Source organism: Schistocerca americana, chromosome 5, assembly GCF_021461395.2.
Source record: "Schistocerca americana isolate TAMUIC-IGC-003095 chromosome 5, iqSchAmer2.1, whole genome shotgun sequence".
Classification (NCBI taxonomy): Eukaryota; Metazoa; Arthropoda; class Insecta; order Orthoptera; family Acrididae; genus Schistocerca; species Schistocerca americana.
Genome location: NC_060123.1, coordinates 217,979,387 through 217,997,735, shown reverse-complemented (window position 1 = coordinate 217,997,735; position 18,349 = coordinate 217,979,387). Strand labels below are relative to the sequence as shown.

At 39.0% G+C, this 18,349-nt stretch overlaps 1 protein-coding gene across 1 annotated transcript in view; it reads left to right on the top strand.

Annotated features, from left to right (window-relative positions):
- The window catches only part of LOC124616699 (SPRY domain-containing SOCS box protein 3), a 90,042-nt gene that overhangs the window by 58,213 nt on the left and 13,480 nt on the right, over positions 1–18,349 (top strand). Inside the window, exon 3 of the mRNA XM_047145041.1 lies at positions 15,172–15,441. Coding sequence (XP_047000997.1) covers positions 15,172–15,441 — 270 coding nt within the window. The remainder of the gene's footprint in view (positions 1–15,171; positions 15,442–18,349) is intronic.

Sequence of the window (18,349 nt, the reverse complement as noted above, 5' to 3'; positions counted from 1 at the left end):
TTTATTCCAATCTCTGTCTTCCTTTACAATTTTTGCCCTCTACAGCTCCCTCTAGTACTATGGAAGTCATTTCCTGATGTCTTAACAGATATTCTGTCACCCTGTCCCTTCTCATTGTCACTGTTTTCCACATATTCCTTTCCTCTCCGATTCTACACAGAACCTCCTTATGCCTTCCTTTATCAGTCCACCTAACTTTCAACATTCACCTGTTGCACCACATCTCAATTGCTTTGATTGTCTTCTGTTCTGGTTTTCCCACAGTCCATGTTTCACTACCATACAATGCTGTGCTCCAAACGTAAATCCTCAGAAATTCTTTTCCTAAATTAAGGTCTACTAGTGGACTTCTCTTGGCCTGAAATGCCCTTTTTTCCAGTGCTAGTCTGCTTTTGATGTCCTCCTTGTTCCATTCATCATTGGTTATTTTGCTGCCTAGGTAGCAGAATTTCTTAACTTCATCTACTTCATCACCACCAATCCTGATGTTAAGTTTCTTGCTCTTCTCAGTTCTGCTATTTCTCACGACTTTTGTCTTTCTTTTATTTACTCTCAATCCATATTCTGTACTCATCAGCAGATCGTGTAATTCTTCTTCAATTTCACTCAGAATCGCAATTTCATCAGCAAATCATATCATTGGTAACTTTTCACCTTGAATTTTAATCCCATTCCTGAACCTTCTCTTATTTCCATCACTGCTTCTTCAATGTACAGATTGAACAGTAGGGGCAAAAAGACATCCATGTCTTACATATTTTTTAATCCGAGCATTTCATTCTTGATCGTCCATTCTTATTATTCCCTCTTGGCTCATGTCCATATTATATATTACATGTCCCTCCCGGTAGGTTACCCCTATTTTTCTCAGAATTTCACTGTCCCATTACACAGTACCATTTTTCACTGTCAAACGCTTTTTTCAGATTGACAAATCCTATGAACATATCTCTATTTTTCTTTATTATTGCATCAGTTATCGACCACAACATCAGATTTGCTTCTCTGGTGCCTTGACCTTTCCTAAAGCTAAACTGATCATCATCCAACACATCCTCAATTTTCTTTTCCATTTTTCTGTATATTATTCATGTCAGCAACTTGGATGCATGAGCCGTTAAGCTGATTATGAGGTAATTCTCGCACTTGTAAGCTCTTGCAATCTTCAGAATAGTGTGCATTTGGTCTTAAGTGTGCCAAAGTGCAGTACCACACCTCTTCAAACAGCATTCTTCTATTGCATGTCACTGTATGTTGCTCTGTGGAATTCAAATGTTTATATTTTGTAATGGAAGCCATCAAACCTATATTCAGCACAGTGGAAGTTAAAATGTTCTGTTGTCCTCTGTTGCTCCCAGTCGGCCGGTTCGACATTCTACCTGCCTTAAAAAAACTCACAATTAATACTAGGTGGGATTATTTGTAAATGGGAGAATAAGAAATCTTCAGAAAATCTGCACTCTTTATTGCCTATTAGCTAATAACTTTCTCTTTCATGTGATACAAAATTAAATATAGGAAACACTAAAACAGTAAAGATGAGATAAGCAAGATGTTACACACTTCTTCAATCCACAGGTCCCAGCATTTTTTTTCTCTCTAATCTTGCTACAACTTTCCTTTCTGCAAGAGAATCTATTACCGCATCAAAGTTCGTCAAACGTTTTGCTACATGAAAAATCAAAATGCTGTTGTCTAATACTGAAAAAGCTGCTAAAACAAATAGTATCCAAGACTGGTGTGGCTTCTTGATCTGATTTGTCACTGTCTGATAGATAAAATAAAATAGGCTTTTCTATTATCGCAGCACTTGTAACACACGCCAAACAACTGAGACTGTTTTGGCACACATGATCATTTTTATCTATCTCATTTACACAGATAAAATGCCAGAATATAATTCACAAAGTACCAATATCAAATGCCTATTAGACCTACTACAAGCAAAAAGTTTTATGTTAGGAAATATTTTCAGAGAGGCACTCTGGATCGTAGTGTAGCTTGCTGTCCAGGTTTCGAGAGGGTGCATTTCTGGATGAGGTATCGAATATATTGCTTCCCCCTACGTATACCTCCTGAGGAGATCACGAATGTAAAATTAGAGAGATTTGAGCGCGCATGGAGGCTTTCTGTCACTCGTTCTTCCCACGAACCATACGCGACTGGAACAGGAAAGGGAGGTAATGACAGTGGCACGTAAAGTGCCCTCCGCCACACACCATTGGGTGGCTTGTGGAGTATAAATGTAGATGTAGACATTTCATTCATACACTCCAGTTTCTCAAGCATGAGATCAATAGGTAGCAGTACAATTTTCTTATATAAAATTGGAATTATCATATTCATCCATATAATTTGTGTGATGTCTCCATTTCTTCTCCTTCCTTGTTCTAACAATTGATTTTGTGATTACTAATTCTGTAACTATTCCTGCCATTAACTAAATTTATTACGTGCTTATCTTCACTAACACTGCCAGAACCACCAGTTTAGTCATCCTGCATTTATTCTCCGGTTAGGCATTATTATGTGTGCTGTTCCAAGAATAGAACTTAAAGCAGCTGTTAACCAGGGGCTGTACAACTGGTCCTCAGTAGTGTAGTGATCTAGCAAAAATTTTCTGTCAGAATTTCATTTTCTTGAATACACTGAGGAGATAATATATAATCTTTCTTACCTGTTATTCCTGGTAGTCATTTATTTCCACTCTGGTTGTCTGAATCTATGGATTTTGCATACTCAATCAACCACAAAGACAAACAGCGAGTGGCATTCACCCGTTCAGCTTTACTCAGCTTAGCTATTATAGCTCTGTCCCCTTTTGTCTGCGTGATTTTTTTTTTTTTTTTTTTAATTTTATTTCTAGGAGCATTGGGGAGTGCCATGCAGAGACAATATGTACACTATGCACGCCCTCAAAAATCAACTTATGGTTCATTCAGAAAGCAACTTAGGATGTGTTCAAAAATGTTTAAAAACCGACTGAGATGCATCTCAATTTCATATGAATAATCAATAGACCAATGTGCACTTGATGCTGGGCGCTTTGCAAAACAAGGGTTTTTCTTCAAGAATATGAATTTGGCACCCCCTGAAACTGCCATCTGGGGCTGATAGCCCGGTTTGCCTCCACCCCCTAGAACTGGGCCTGTGTGTGAGTTATACTCATACAAATATGTGTGTGTTGTTTTCTACTTCAGAAGAAGGCCTTGTGGCTAAAAGCTAAAATGAACAGCAATGTTTTTGTTGTGCCTACCTGCATCTCAACATCCACTCTGTACGGTGAGTAGCAATCTATCCTTCTCATAATACTGTTGTTCTTCAATCCTGGACTTTCTATTTCCTCACTTTAAAATTGTAGATATTTGAGATCTTGAGAAGTAAACAATAGCTTGTGGCACACATAATTGATGCAAACACTCATCAGACAGACTGAACAAAACAGATGCACTTCTGCTCAGTCCTGGCTCTGTCTTGTACCTCAGTGTACAAGAATTTTGAATTGCTGGGACTTCCCTGGAGCTGAATTGCAGTATGATTGCCAGTTGAGAAGGGATATTTGTGAGCTGCTGCACATACAAAGAGGGTTCCCAGTCCTTAGTACCTCACAGGAGGACAGATTCTTGCATGTCTAATACACATCTTCTTACAAAATTAAACTCTTATTAGGTACTTAACGCTTTCCTTTACCTAGATTTGAAAACACAAACCAATTTTCAAGATAGTGGATACACGCTTAACATTACTGTTATATGTTGCTGAAATCTAATGAGTTGGTTATGAACTGTACACAGCATGTAGTGTTTATATACTCCCAACACAGTGTTGGTGGAACAACGATCAATCCAATAAAAAAAAATATTTGTTTTCATTTACAGTCACACACTTATTCTGCGTACAGGTTATCAGTTTTGGTACCAAGTGTCACCATCAGACCATCCCATTATGCGCAGTCATCAAGCTGGTTTTCCTATTAGGTCTGTCATATATTGAGCTTCCGTTCACAAACCTACCTGGGCAACAAGCAAGTGTGACTATAGACTAAAATAAATAATTTTTATCTTATGTGCCTTTTACTTCACAATCTTGATAAATACACAGATTCTAAATAAATTTTAATTCTCATTAATTAGTGCTGAAATATTATTTTCTTCCATAGTGATCAATACTTGTGATACTGATATTCCGATATTTCTTACAATACTATTTCATTGTGAATGCTTGGTGTGGTAGTGATACCATGGATATCAAAACAGAAGTGTTAATACTTACTATCGTAACAACCCTAGCCATGGAATTACTTGCTGAGCTTTGGAGTGCATGTTTCATAGTTTAGTCTTTGTCATACTTGCATTTGATAGTTTTAGGATTGATGTAGCCAATCCCACAAGACTGATTTTCGACCAGATTGCTTCTGCCCTCATTCTGTTCAGATGTTTCTGCATGATACAAGTTTATTTACATCCAGGTGCTAAGTTTCATTGCTGTCATTTGCTTCCAGATGTTGTCAATTTTGGATTAATGCAACTCTACTGCCACCATTTTAGGCAATCCAGTTAATTCCTGTAACATTCCCAGCAAGCTTTCCTAGACTCTAGGATCATAACTGGGTGTAAATGTCCATGCAGAAAGGGTGTACCTGAACATTGTGAGCCAACAATTCAGCAGCCATTGGATGATCCCTTGGTAATGGCATTGTGCCAGTCCAAGTTCTCACGCCAGAAAGAAACACCAGAATACCCATCCACCCTTTTTTGAATCACAGTACACTATACAGTCACCTCTGTTAACATATAAGGTATGTCTCATCCAGAAAGGATCTGGTACAGGACCTATGTAGTGTTCATTCATACTTTCACACACTGTGTTACGTAAATCCTATAATGAAAGAAAGCTTATTGAAGCCCGAAATTGATAACAGGAAGATTTTTGGAGAAAATTTGAGTTTATACTGAAAGGAAAGGCTAATGGGAAATGGAGGTGGTGTATTTGTCATTGTATACAAGAAACCCAAATCCACTGAGATAGAAATGGAAGCTGCATGTGAGACTCTTTGGGCAAGATTCAGTATCAGGGGTGGGCATAAAATGATAACTGGATCCTTCTATTGCCCACCAGACTCAACTCCTGATGTAACCAAAAACTTTATAGAAAACTTCAGTTTACTCATACGTAAGTTCCCCAGTCATACTTTAATCACTGGTGGAGACTTTAATCATCTAACAGTTACTTGAGGAAAATACAGTTTTGCTAGTCGTGGGTGTGTTAAGATGTTCTGTGAAACATTACTAAATACCTTCGCTAAAAAGTACCTAGAACAGATAGTTAGGAACCCCCACTCATGATGGAAGTATATTGGATTTAATGGAAACAAGTAGACCTGACCTCTTTGTGCACATCCACATTGAAATTGTTACCAGTGGCCAACACACAGTTGTGGCAACAATAATTACCAAAGTTACAAAGAACAAGCAAAATAAGTGTGTGTGTGTGTGTGTGTGTGTGTGTGTGTGTGTGTGTGTGTGTGTGTGTGTGTTTTCAGTGAAGTACTAGATAAAAAATCAGTAGTGTCATATCTAGACGTGGAACTTGAAACTTACAGCGTGGGGCAGAAGCATGTAGGTGAGCTATGGCTCAGGATTAAAAAAATAGTTGACCATGCACTGGATAGATATGTATCCAGTATAACAGTTCACAATGGGAGGGAACCTCCATGGTAACTTCTAAAGAAACAGAGATTACTGCATAATACACTGAAGAGCCAAAGAAACTGGTACACCTACCTCATATTGCACAGGGCTCCTGTGAGCACACAGAAGTGCCACAACACAATGTGGAATGGACTCAAATAATGTCTGAAATAGTGTTGGAGGGAACTGACACCATGAATACTGCAGGGCTGTTCATAAGTAAGAGTAAGAGGGGGTGGAGATTTCTTCTGAACAGCACATAGTAAGGCATCCCAGATATTCTCAATAATATTCATGTCTGGAGGGTTTGGTAGCCAGAAGAAATGTTTAAACTCAGAAGAGTGTTTTTGGAGCCACTCGGTAGCAACTCTGGACATGTGGGATGTTGCATTGTCCTGCTGGAATTTCCCAGGTCTGTCAGAATGCACAATGGACATGAATGGATGCAGGTGATCAGACAGGATGCTTATGTATGTGTCAACTGTCAGAGTTGCATCTAGACATACCAGGTGTTCCATATCACTCCAGCTGCACACGTCCCACACCATTACAGAGCCTCCACCAGCTTGAACAGTACCCTGCTGACATGCTGGGTCCATGGAATCGTGAGGTTGTCTCCATACCCGTACACGTTCATCCACTTGATACAATTTGAAATGAAACACGTCCGACCAAGCAACATATTTCCAGTCATCAACAGTCCAATATGGGTGTTGATGGGCCCAGGTGAAGCATAAAACTTTGTGTTGTGCGATCATCAAGGGTACACAAGTGGACCTTCAGCTCTGAAATCCCATATTGATGGTGTTTTGTTGAATGGTCCACATGATGACACTTTTTGATGGCCCAGCATTGAAATCTGCAGCAATTTGTGGAACGGTTGCACGTCTTTCACGTTGAACAATTCTCTTCAGTCACTGTTGGTCCCATTCTTATAGGATCTTTTTCTGGCTGCATTGATGTCAGAGATTTGATGTTTTACCGGATTCCTGATATTCATATACACTCATGAAATGGTCATGTGGAAAAATCCCCACTTCATCACTACCTCGGAGATGCTGTGTCCCATAGCTCGTGCGCCAACTATAATACCACGTTCAAACTCACTTATATCTTGATAACCTGCCATTGTAGCAGCAGTAACAGATCTAACAACTGTGTCAGACACTTGATGTTTTATATAGGCATTCCCGACTGCAGCGTCATATTCTGGCTGTTTACATATCTCTGTATTTGAGTATGCATGCCTATACCAGATTCTTTAGCACTTCAGTGTTGGTGTAAAATAGGCATAGGACTATAGATAGAGAGATGCTGAATGAAATGTATTTGACTGTCAAGAGAGCAACATGTGTTACCTTCAGTGGCTAACATAGCAGAATATTGCCAAATGATCCTCAGAGAACCCAAAGAAATTCTGGTCATATGTAAAGGGTGTTAATGGTACTGATGTTAGTATCCAGCCCTTAACGAATGAGACAGGAGGGTAGCAAATCAAAAGCTTTACTAAGGAAAGCTAAGGAGAATTGCCACAATTTAATCCTTTTATCACTGAAAATATGAGTGAAATAAGTAATAGTGTCATTGGTGTTGCAAAACTGCTGAAATCATTAAAACTTAAGAAAGCTTCAGGGGACGATGGAATCCCTATCAGATTCTGTACTGAAATTGCCACAGAGTTAGTCCCTCTTCTATCTATAATCTATCATAGACTCCTCAAACAAAAAACGGTGCCCAATTCTTAGAAAAAAGCATAGATCACACCTATCTACAAGAAGGGTAGTACAAGTGATCCACATAACTACTGTCCAATATCCATGACATCGATTTGTTGCAGAATCTTATAACATATTCTGAGCTCAAACATAATGAGGTATCTTGAACAGAATTACCTTCTCAATGCCTGTCAGCATGGATTCCAAAAACATTGATTATGTAAAGCCCAACTCCCACTTTTCTCCCACAGCATAGTGAAAGCTTTGGATCAAGAGAATCAGGTACCTGCAGTATTTCTTGATTTCCAAAAAGCATTTGAATTAGTACCAAACCTAAGCTTATTGCCAAAAGTATGATCATATGGAGTACCAAGTAAAATTTGTGACTGGATTGAGAACTTTTTGGTAGGGAGGACACAGCATGTTGTCTTGAATGGAGAGTCATCATCAGATGTAGAAGTAACTTTGTGTGTACCCCAGGGACCCTTGCTGTTCATATTGTATATTAATGATCTTGCAGACAATATTAAAAGTAACATCAGGTTTTTTCAGATGATACAGTAACCTATAATGAAATACTCTCTGAAATAAGCTGCACATATATTCAGTCAGATGTTGATAAGACTTCAAAGTGGTGCAAAGATTGGCAACTTGCTTTAAATGTTCAGAAATGTAAAATTGTGCACTTCACAAAATGAAAAAAAACATAGTGGTCCATGACTATAATATCAGTGACTCACTGCTGGAATGTCCGCCCCAGTAGCTGAGTGGTCAGCGTGACGGATTGCCGTCCTCTGGGCCCGGGTTCGATTCCCGGCTGGGTCGGAGATTTTCTCCGCTCAGGGACTGGGTGTTGTGTTGTGTTCATCATCATTTCATCCCCATCCGGCGTGCAGGTCGCCCAATGTGGCGCCGAATGTAATAAGACCTGCGATATGGCGGCCGGACCTGCCCCGCGAGGGGCCTCCCGGCCAATGACGCCAAACGCTCATTTCCATTTCCACTGCTGGAATCAGCCAAATCATACAAATACTTGAGTTAACACTTTGTGGGGATATGAAATGGAATGATCACGTAGGTTTGGTCAGGGGTAAGGCAGGTGGTAAACTTTGGTTTATTGGTAGAATACTAGGGAAGTGCAATCAGTCTACAAAGGCGATTGCTTACAAATCACTCATGTGCCTGGTTCTAGAATATTCCTCAAATGTGTGGGATCAGTACCAAATAGGTCTAACAGAGGTCAGAGGCCTAACAGAGTTTTAACGTATACAGAGAACGGCATCAGAAATGGTCACAGCGTTTTTTTTTTTTTTTTTCTTTTTTTTTTTTTTTAAAAAAAAATCTGATGGAACTGAAGTGGAAAAGTGGAAAACTCTTGAAGACAGATATAAACTCTGCTGAGAAAGTCTGTTAGCAAAGTTTAAGGAACCAACTATAAATGATGTCTCTAAGAATATACACATAGAGATCATGAGGATAAGATTAATAACTGTTACACTGTTACAATGGGACGTACCCTCTGCCATGCATCTCATGTTGTTTTGTGGAGTATAGCCCTAGATGTAGATGCAGGTGTACAAGGAAAGCCTTCAAGAGTGTGTAATGTGTCAAATAATACATTAACTGGCAGAAGCAGCCATTGCAGGATGTTTCCGCAGTGTATGCTAACAATGTGTATCACACATTTTTGAATGTCTGGGGATTTCAGAAGTCCTGCCTGATGTCTCTCCATTCTGAACCCATTCTGATATGGCTCCATTCTAGTCTTACTTTTACGTCTGCTATTGTGGTTGTGAATATCATAGTTAATTCTAAATTCACTCTTTATTGTTTATCACAGTTACCATTAAGGAGTAAATGTATTTGCAATAACCGTAAGCATCTAAGATCCTGAAGGGCCTTTTGCAATATGTTTGCTTGCCAACTTCATATAGTATTCTTACTGCAAATTTCTGTTGAATAAATGCTTCTTTGACATTATGTATATTGCCACAGAAGATTATGTGATACAACATTACTGAGTGCAAAGTCTGATAGTAGTCCCATCTGAAAGTCAACAGTACAAGAGACATTTTCAAAGGGCAAAGCAGTTAGAACTGAGACAACATAATAAATGTCACAATCTGTGTGTTCTGGAAGCACTTAGAAGCAGCAAAATACATCACACAAATTCAATGGAGCACTCTCAGCAATTTTAAAAGTAATCTTACACACATCAAATACAAATATCAGTCAAACAGCAACCCTCAACCAATAGTAACTCAGTATTAGTAGGAATTAAGGATCACGGACTCATCATGCCAAAAATCTCGCAAGAGACTAAAACATAGTACTTCATTGTTCTTGTATAGGATGGCGACAATTTTCCATGAATGGATGTTGTAAAGCTAACCCCCCTCCCCCCCCCCCCTTTCCAAGATTTGACCTGTAGAGGAATTTTACCACTGCACATTGGAGTAAAGTTATGCCATAGTAATCATCCACACCAAGTGAAATAAGACAACAGTAAAACACTGAACTCACATGTGGAAGGACAATGGTTCAAATCCCTTTCTGCACATGTAGGTTTAGGTTTCTCATAGTTTTCCAGTATAACTTAAGGTAAATGCCAAAATGATAAACCTTGAAAAGGATGCAGGAATTTCTTTCCTTATCCTTTCTCTGATCTAAGCTTTTGTTCCATCTCTACAATATCATCATTAACCGGACATTTTATTAGATCCTCAGTAGATGTATTGGCTAAATGGTGAAAGACCAACTCTTCTAACTTCAAAACTTAATTTCTCCATTGCTGAGCTACAATGGATTATGCATTATTTGTTTGTGGGACTTAGTAATTTGCCAAGAACAGTATACTTGGTAGGAAGGGAACACTTGTTAGATCTGGCTATATTGGTTTTCATATGCTAAGGAATGTTGTCATAAAACCTGTAATAAGTCATGAAAATTTAAAAGTAATTGACACAAACATCACCACAGTAGAGTTACACAAAACTACCACACACAAAATAGCACCCTTGAAATCCACTTACCGTCATCTGTATGTTGTTGACAACTGCGCATTTAAGAGTACAGCAGCAGTTGGTGCTGTGATTGTGAGAGAATATAGCAGCCATAGCAGTCTGGTTAAATGGTACCAAGTCATCAACTGGCACACAGTTTCTACCCATGGGGATTGCATCTGGAATATTCTGCCAATGATGTAATTGTTTGGTGGGTCACCAATGTTTAATACCTGCTTTCCTACACCTAAATGAATAGGAACATGACTGCAGCCATATTTGATCTATCCCTGCAGCAAGCCCAAATCATCTAGAGTAGTACATAGGAAGAAACACAAAAGATGTTTGTATGTAAAATAATTATTTATATGAATAACAATCTATCCCTGCAGCAAGCCCAAATCATCTAGAGTAGTACATAGGAAGAAACACAAAAGATGTTTGTATGTAAAATAATTATTTATATGAATAACAATCTGTACTCACTCTAGCAGGGAACATTTTGCAGCAATCATGCCAGTGTGTATACACTGTGCAATAGATCAGTGGGGTACCGGTATTGTTCTTTTCACAGACAAGTCCTAGTTTAGCTCTAAAAGTAACAATAAATATGTTTTGACTTTGCAAGAATCCAGAATACATTACCATCCAGTTAACATCAATGGAAAAAAAAGCATTGAGAAGAGGTATGACCTCTGTAGAGGCCTCCTGTGAGACCTGTGACCCTGCTCAAGTTAAATTTCTTCACATCAGACTTCACTGCAACATGTGATATTCAATATTTTTGTTTTGCAGCCTCATAATTTAATTTCCCATTATTAATAATTTCATTTGTGAAGTTGGCACATCAAAAATTTTAATAAAATTCTTAAAAGTTCCTTTGTGCCTTCTCTAGAGTTCAGGTTGGAGTTAAACACTCTTGTGCAATGGTACTCAACAAATCCACACCTAGTGTTAAGCAAGAAACTGGGAAACCATACCAATTAAAAAATAAAAGAAACTACTTCATTAGTAGCTCCTATGTATTGCCCAAGTATCTAGACTCATGGATTGGAAGATCTTGATCTGCTTCACGGTAAGTTGAAGTGTTTGATGTAGAGCTGACAAGTAGTAGCATATTGTAAACATGCCTCTTCATTTACTTACATAGGCAACTATTTTCTATGATAAATTCCAGTGTAATAAAGTAAATATTAAGCTACCAGTATGAGATAAAAAGGAGCTATATAACCTAACTGAGAATGCAGCAACTTTCTTCAAAGTAGTAACTTTACTTCTAATTTCCTAGAATAAATATCGCAGGTATAAGAACAAAAAGTTTTAATCTGTAAAGCGATAGTTTATTGTTAATACAGTGCACATAATCAGTTTCTATGATTTGTTCATACTTTGTTAATGTACACCTTGGCTCATTCCACATTCTTGAATTTTCTTCTTTTTGGGATTATGGAACATAAGTTACTGAAAGAGGAAAAATAAGTACCTGGCCACTTATGCTTCTGGAGACTGAAATAAAATGACATATTATACAACAAAATATCCATCCTCATATAAGACTATTAACAGTAAAATTACAGACCTTGTGATAATCCCACTAGGCAACACTTTACTTGTTCAAATTTCAGGATAAAAGTAAGACAGTTATTCTTTCATAATTCTTAGTTATAGCCACAAACCACAATATTTTTCTAACTGCACAGGTCTATAGAGATGAAATTTTTAATGCTCACTTAATCTTTATATGAACCCCTATCCTGCAAGATAAATTTATGTCTACATCTACATCTATACTCGGCAAGCCACTGTGAAATACATGGCAAAGAGTACGTCCCATTTTACCAGTTATTAAAGGTTTTTCCCATTCCATTCATGTATGGAGTGCAAGAAGAACCATTTAAATGCCCTCCATGGACGTTGTAATTAACCTAACCCCTACAGAAGTGATACATAGGCGACTATACACTGAAGTGCCAAAGAAACTGGTATAGGCATGCATATTCAAATACAGAGATATGTAAACAGGCAGAATATGGCACTACGGTCGGCACTGCCTATATAAGACAATAAGTGTCTGGCACAGATGTTAGATTGGTTGCTGCTGCTACAAGGGCAGGTTATCAAGATTTAAGAGAGTTTGAATGTGGTGTTATAGTCATCCATAAGCAATAAGACACTGCATCTCTGAGGTAGTGATGAAGTGGGGATTTTCCCATACGACCCTTTCACGAGTGTACCGTGAATATCAGGATCAGGTAAAACAACAAATCTCTGACATCTCTGCGGCCAGAAAAAGATCCTATAAGAATGGGACCAACAATGAATGAAGAGAATCATTCAACGTGACAGAACTGAAATCCTTCTGCCAATTGCTGCAAACTTCAATGCTTGGCGATCAAGAAATGTCAGTATGCAACCCATTTAACAAAACATCACCAATATGGGCTTTCAGAGCCGAGGCCCACTCGTGTAATGTTGATGACAGCACAACACAAAGCCTTACACGTTGCCTGGGCCCGCCAACACCGACATTGGACTGTTGATGACTCGAAACATGTTGCCTGGTCAGACGTGTTTTGTTTCAAATTGTATCAAGTGGATGGACATGAACGGGTATGGAGGCAACCTCATAAATCCATGGACCCAGCATGTCAGCAGGGAACAGTTCAAGCTGGTGGAGGCTCTGTAATGGTGTGGGACGTGTGCAGGTGGAGTGATATGGAACACCTGATATGTCTAGATGCAACTCTGACAGGTGACACATACATAAGCATCCTGTCTGATGACCTGCATCCATTCATGTCCATTGTGCATTCCGACAGATTTGGGAAAGTCCAGCAGGACACTGCAACATCCCACATGTCCAGAATTACTACAGAGTGACTCCAGGAACACTATTTTGAGTTTAAACACTTCTTCTGGCCACCAAACTCCCCAGACATGAACATTATTGAGCATATCTGGGATGCCTTACTATGTGCTGTTCAGAAGAGAACCCCACCCCCTCATACTCTTACGGATTTGTGGACAGCTCTGCACGATTTATGGTATCAATTCCCTCCAGCACTACCTCAGAAATTAGTCAATTCCATGCCACATCATGTTGCAGTACTTCTCCACCACTCAGGGGCCCTACACGATATGAGGCTGGTGTACCTGTTTCATTGGTCTCTTCAGTGTAGTATACTGCTTGACAGTGGTACAAATTTCACCACATAGGAAAGCAGGATAACAAACATAATTAACAGTCATGTTTGACACAGGTCATACTCCTAACAGAAAGGTTGATATTAGACTCTCAATAAGGAATATGCCCTCCTCAGGCAGTAATGCACATTTTGCACCCTTTTATTCATGCTTACCAAACTGCTGACGAGTCCTTGTTGGGGGAATATTGTCCCATTCCTCTGTCAAAGCAATTTTCAGTTCTAGCAGGGTTGGGGTGGGAGTGTTTGTTGAGATACATGTCTGCCAAGAGCATCCCAGGCATGCTGTATTGGGTTTAGGTCCTGGCAGACCATTCATTCAGTATCTTCATTTTACAGTGTGTCTGACACCTCAGTGATCCTGTGTGGGTGGGCATTGTCATCCATAAACATAAAGTCAGAACCTGCTGCACCCATAACCAGATGGATATGATAAAGAATGTTCTCCATGCAGTATCACTGTGCTGTAACAATACATCATGCAAAGATATGCAGCTGTGTTCAGCCATTGTGTTCAGTGCCTGCTCATGTCATAACACCTCAGCCATATGGATGATGTTAATGAGTATTCTGTGGTGTATAACATGTTCCCCTCTCTCTCCACATCAACTAGTGGCCAGAATCACTTTGTACAGTGAAGCAGGATTCATCAGAAAACATCAGTCTGGATGATTGTTGCAGACCCCAAGCAACATGCTCCCTACACCAACAAACTCTTTCTCAACAAAGGTGTAGTTCCACTAGGATGCATTTAACAGGTTTCCAAGCATATAAACCAGCCTGATTTAATCACCATGAAATGGTTATGGCGGAGACACATGTGCCAGTAGCAACTACAAAGTCTACAGCGATCTGCCTAGGAGTGAGATATCTGTTCCCTTTCACCGCTAAGGCTACATATCGACCTTCTTGCGGTGTGGTGGTCCATCAACAACCACTGGCATGCTTTTGCATAGCATTTCCACCTTTAGCAGCCTTTTTCAATCTCAACACACCTATTACTGGGGCTGCAGCAGTAACACTGTGACCGGCTTCAAGTCATCCAACTGCTCATCCATGTCATAACCACTCAGATGATGTCTTGCAGACATGTTGCCTCACCACATGGAATATCATGTTAATAGGTTCCACAACCACCTTCATCAAGCACAGTACTGCATGAACTGTCGAAAGCATACAGAGTCTTTGTGCACAGGCTTCACTGCAGTTAACATGTCCTTCCCTCTAGATTTCCTTTTACTATCATTAGTCATGTGTTCCACAGCAATTGTCACTCATTCCTCAGCAATTGTTGGTTGTTCCATAGCAAGTGTCAGTTATTTCTTAATAACCGACAAGCAGTGTGTATTCTCCCAGGGTCAAACAAACCTGTGACCATTTGTGCTGTTGTTATTCCTACACGGTAAGGGTCCCAAACAGTTGAGCAATACTCTGTGTTAGCTTGCACAAGTGATTTGAAAGCAATCCCCTTTGTGGACAGATAGCAGCATTCAATAACATAAATTAGTGTGACGACGTAGAAATACATTAACAACCATATGTTTTTGTGTCTTGCTGGCAGGTGGCACACTTCCATCCTAACTGGAGCAGTGGAACAGCTGGGGTGCGAGGAACACGGGTGCTCAATCATGGCCGCTACTACTGGGAACTGCGAGTGTCACACCGTGTCTTCGGCACCAGCATGATGTTCGGCGTGGGTACACGGCGTGCTCGTTTACATGTTGACGCTTTCAAGAATCTGCTTGGAGAGGATGAAAATGGATGGGGGCTCTCGCACAAAGGCTTGCTGTGGCATGGTGGCCGCTGGACACACTACACACGCCCCTTTCAGGTTAGGCTATCACTATCTACTGATAGAGCTGATAGTGCACCAAAGTGTTTTTTCCACTTGTGATGTACCAGTCTAGTAATGTTTAAAGTTCCCTGTTCAAGTACTACTGGAATTTCATTATTTCAATAACATTTTTGCAGTTAATGGTGAAGGTCATCACAAATAAAACAATTCAGTGTTAAATAATCTTTGCCTTTCACTGGTATTTATTCAATAACAAGCACATAGGTGGGTCACTGCCCAAAACTTTACACACTGTCAGTTTGGTGCCTTGCAGTTCTTATGCAAAATTCTCATTGGAGACACTACATCACTTTTACAAAGCCTTAGAAAATTATGGTTGTATATGTGTTATCCATACACTTTGTGCCAAGTATGTGCCGACTACTACTAACAATTCAATATAACAACTCCCATTGTGCTTTGTTTTCCAGTTCTATACATATTTTAAATTTGAATGTATTTATACCAGTACTTTATAAAAGTTATTTAAATAAGTTTATTTACAGTTTAACATAATGTAATTTTAGTTACTAATGTAACACAATTTACATGCATATCCTTGTATTGCTCAGAAATTTGTGTAGCCTTTTAGAGATTAACTAACCAGACTCTACTTTTCTAGAATGGGATTGAAGTATAATTAATTGATATGTATAAACAATATTCTTTTAAAAAAATTAATGTATTTTCTGAGTTATTGTATATGGTAAAATCAAATGAAGAGTGAAAATGCAAAACATTGTAAGTGCTACTTTTTTCAAAAACATGTTTCCAGTGATATTGTGTTCTCAGTACTGTTACAACTTTTTACATTTCTACACCTACATCGACATCTACAGTTGTCAGTCTGCAAACATCTGTGAAGAGAATGGCAGAGGGTACATCCCACTATACCAGTTATTAGGATTTCTTGCCATTTCAAACACATATGGACTATGGGAAGAATGATAGTTTAAATGTCTCTGTGCAAGCTGCAATTAATCTAATCTTGTCCTCACAATCCGTAGGTGAATGATACATAGGGCATAGTAATGTATTCCTAAAGTCATAATTTAAAACTGATTCTAGAAACTTTGTAAGTATGATTTCTCGGGATAGTTTTTGCCTACCTTCAAGAGTCTGCAAGATCAGTTTCTTTAGCATATCTGTGATGCTCTCTCATGGACCATTCATGCTGACATTCTCTGTATACATTCAATATCCCTAGTTTGTCCTGTTTGGTGCAGGTCCCACACTTGAGCAATAATTTAGAATGGTTTGCACAAGTGATTTGCAAGCATTCTATTTGTAGACTGATTACATTTCCCAGTATTCTACTGATAAACTGAAGCCTACCACCTGCTTTACCCATGACTAAGCCTGTCTGATCATTCCATTCCATATACTTACAAAGTGCTACACTCAGGTAACTATACTTCAGCTGATTCCAGCTGAAACTCATTGATATTACAGTAACAGGATACTACTTTTTTGTGTTGTGAAGTGCACAACTTTAAACTTTTGAACATTTAAAGCAAGTTTCCAGTCTATGCTCCACTTTGAAATCTTATCAAGATCTAACTGAATATTTATGCAACTTATTTCTGAGAGTATTTCATTATAGATAACTGCATAATCTGCAAAAAATCTGAGGTTATCATTAATATTGTCCATGAGGTCATTGATGTACAACACAAACAGCAAGATTCCCAACACTCTTCCTGGCAACACAACCAAAGTTATGTCTACATCTGACAATGACTGTCTGTCCAAGATAACATGCTGCATCCTCCCTTTCAAAAAATCCCTCACGCAATCACAGATTTTGCTTGATACCTCATATGATTATACTTTTCACAATGAGTGTAGATGTGGTACTGAGTTAAATGCTTTTTTGAAATCAAGAAATGCTGCATCTACCTGCGAAATACTGTATCTGCCCGATTCCCTTGATCCAAGTTTTCAGTATGTCATGTGAGAAAAGTGTGAGATGGGTTTTGCATGATCGATGTTTTCAGAATCTATGCTGGTTGGCATGGAGGTGGTCATTCTGTTTGATATACTTCATTGCGTTTGAGCTGAGAATATGTTCTAAGATTTCAACACCATGATGTCAAGGATATTGGATGGTAGTTTTGTGGATCACTTCTACTACCCGTCTTGTAAACAGGTGTGACCCGTTCTTGCTTCCGTTTACTTGGCACCTTTTTATGTCTGCCCTCAGACATAAAAAGGTGCCAAGTAAACGGAAGCAAGAACGGGTCACACCTGTTTACAAGACGGGTAGTAGAAGTGATCCACAAAACTACCATCCAATATCCTTGACATCATGGTGTTGAAATCTTAGAACATATTCTCAGCTCAAACGCAATGAAGTATATCAAACAGAATGACCACCTCCATGCCAACCAGCATAGATTCTGAAAACATCGATCATGCAAAACCCATCTCACACTTTTCTCACATGACATACTGAAAACTTGGATCAAGGGAATCGGGCAGCTCAGCCAAAAATTCAATATCAAATATGATAGGGATCCCATCGAGCCCTGGAGCTTTCTTCAATTTTAACAGTTTTAGCTGTTCTTGTCACCACTGACACTAATACTTATTTCATTCATCTTTTCAGTGGTATAAGGATTAAATTGAGGCAATTATCCTGGGTTTTCCTTTGAAAAGAAATATAAGCATTTCAGCATTTGCTTTACCACCCTCAGTTTCAGTTTCTGTCTCTTTCTCTAGGGACTGGGCACTAACTTTGGTGCCACTAACAGCCTTTACATACAACCAGAATTTCTAGTGGTTTTGTGAAAGATCGTTTGGCAATATTCTGTTACAGTAGCCATTGAAGGTATCACGCATTGTGCTCTTGACAGCCAAATGCATTTCATTCAACATCTATAACCCTATGCCTTGTTTTACACCC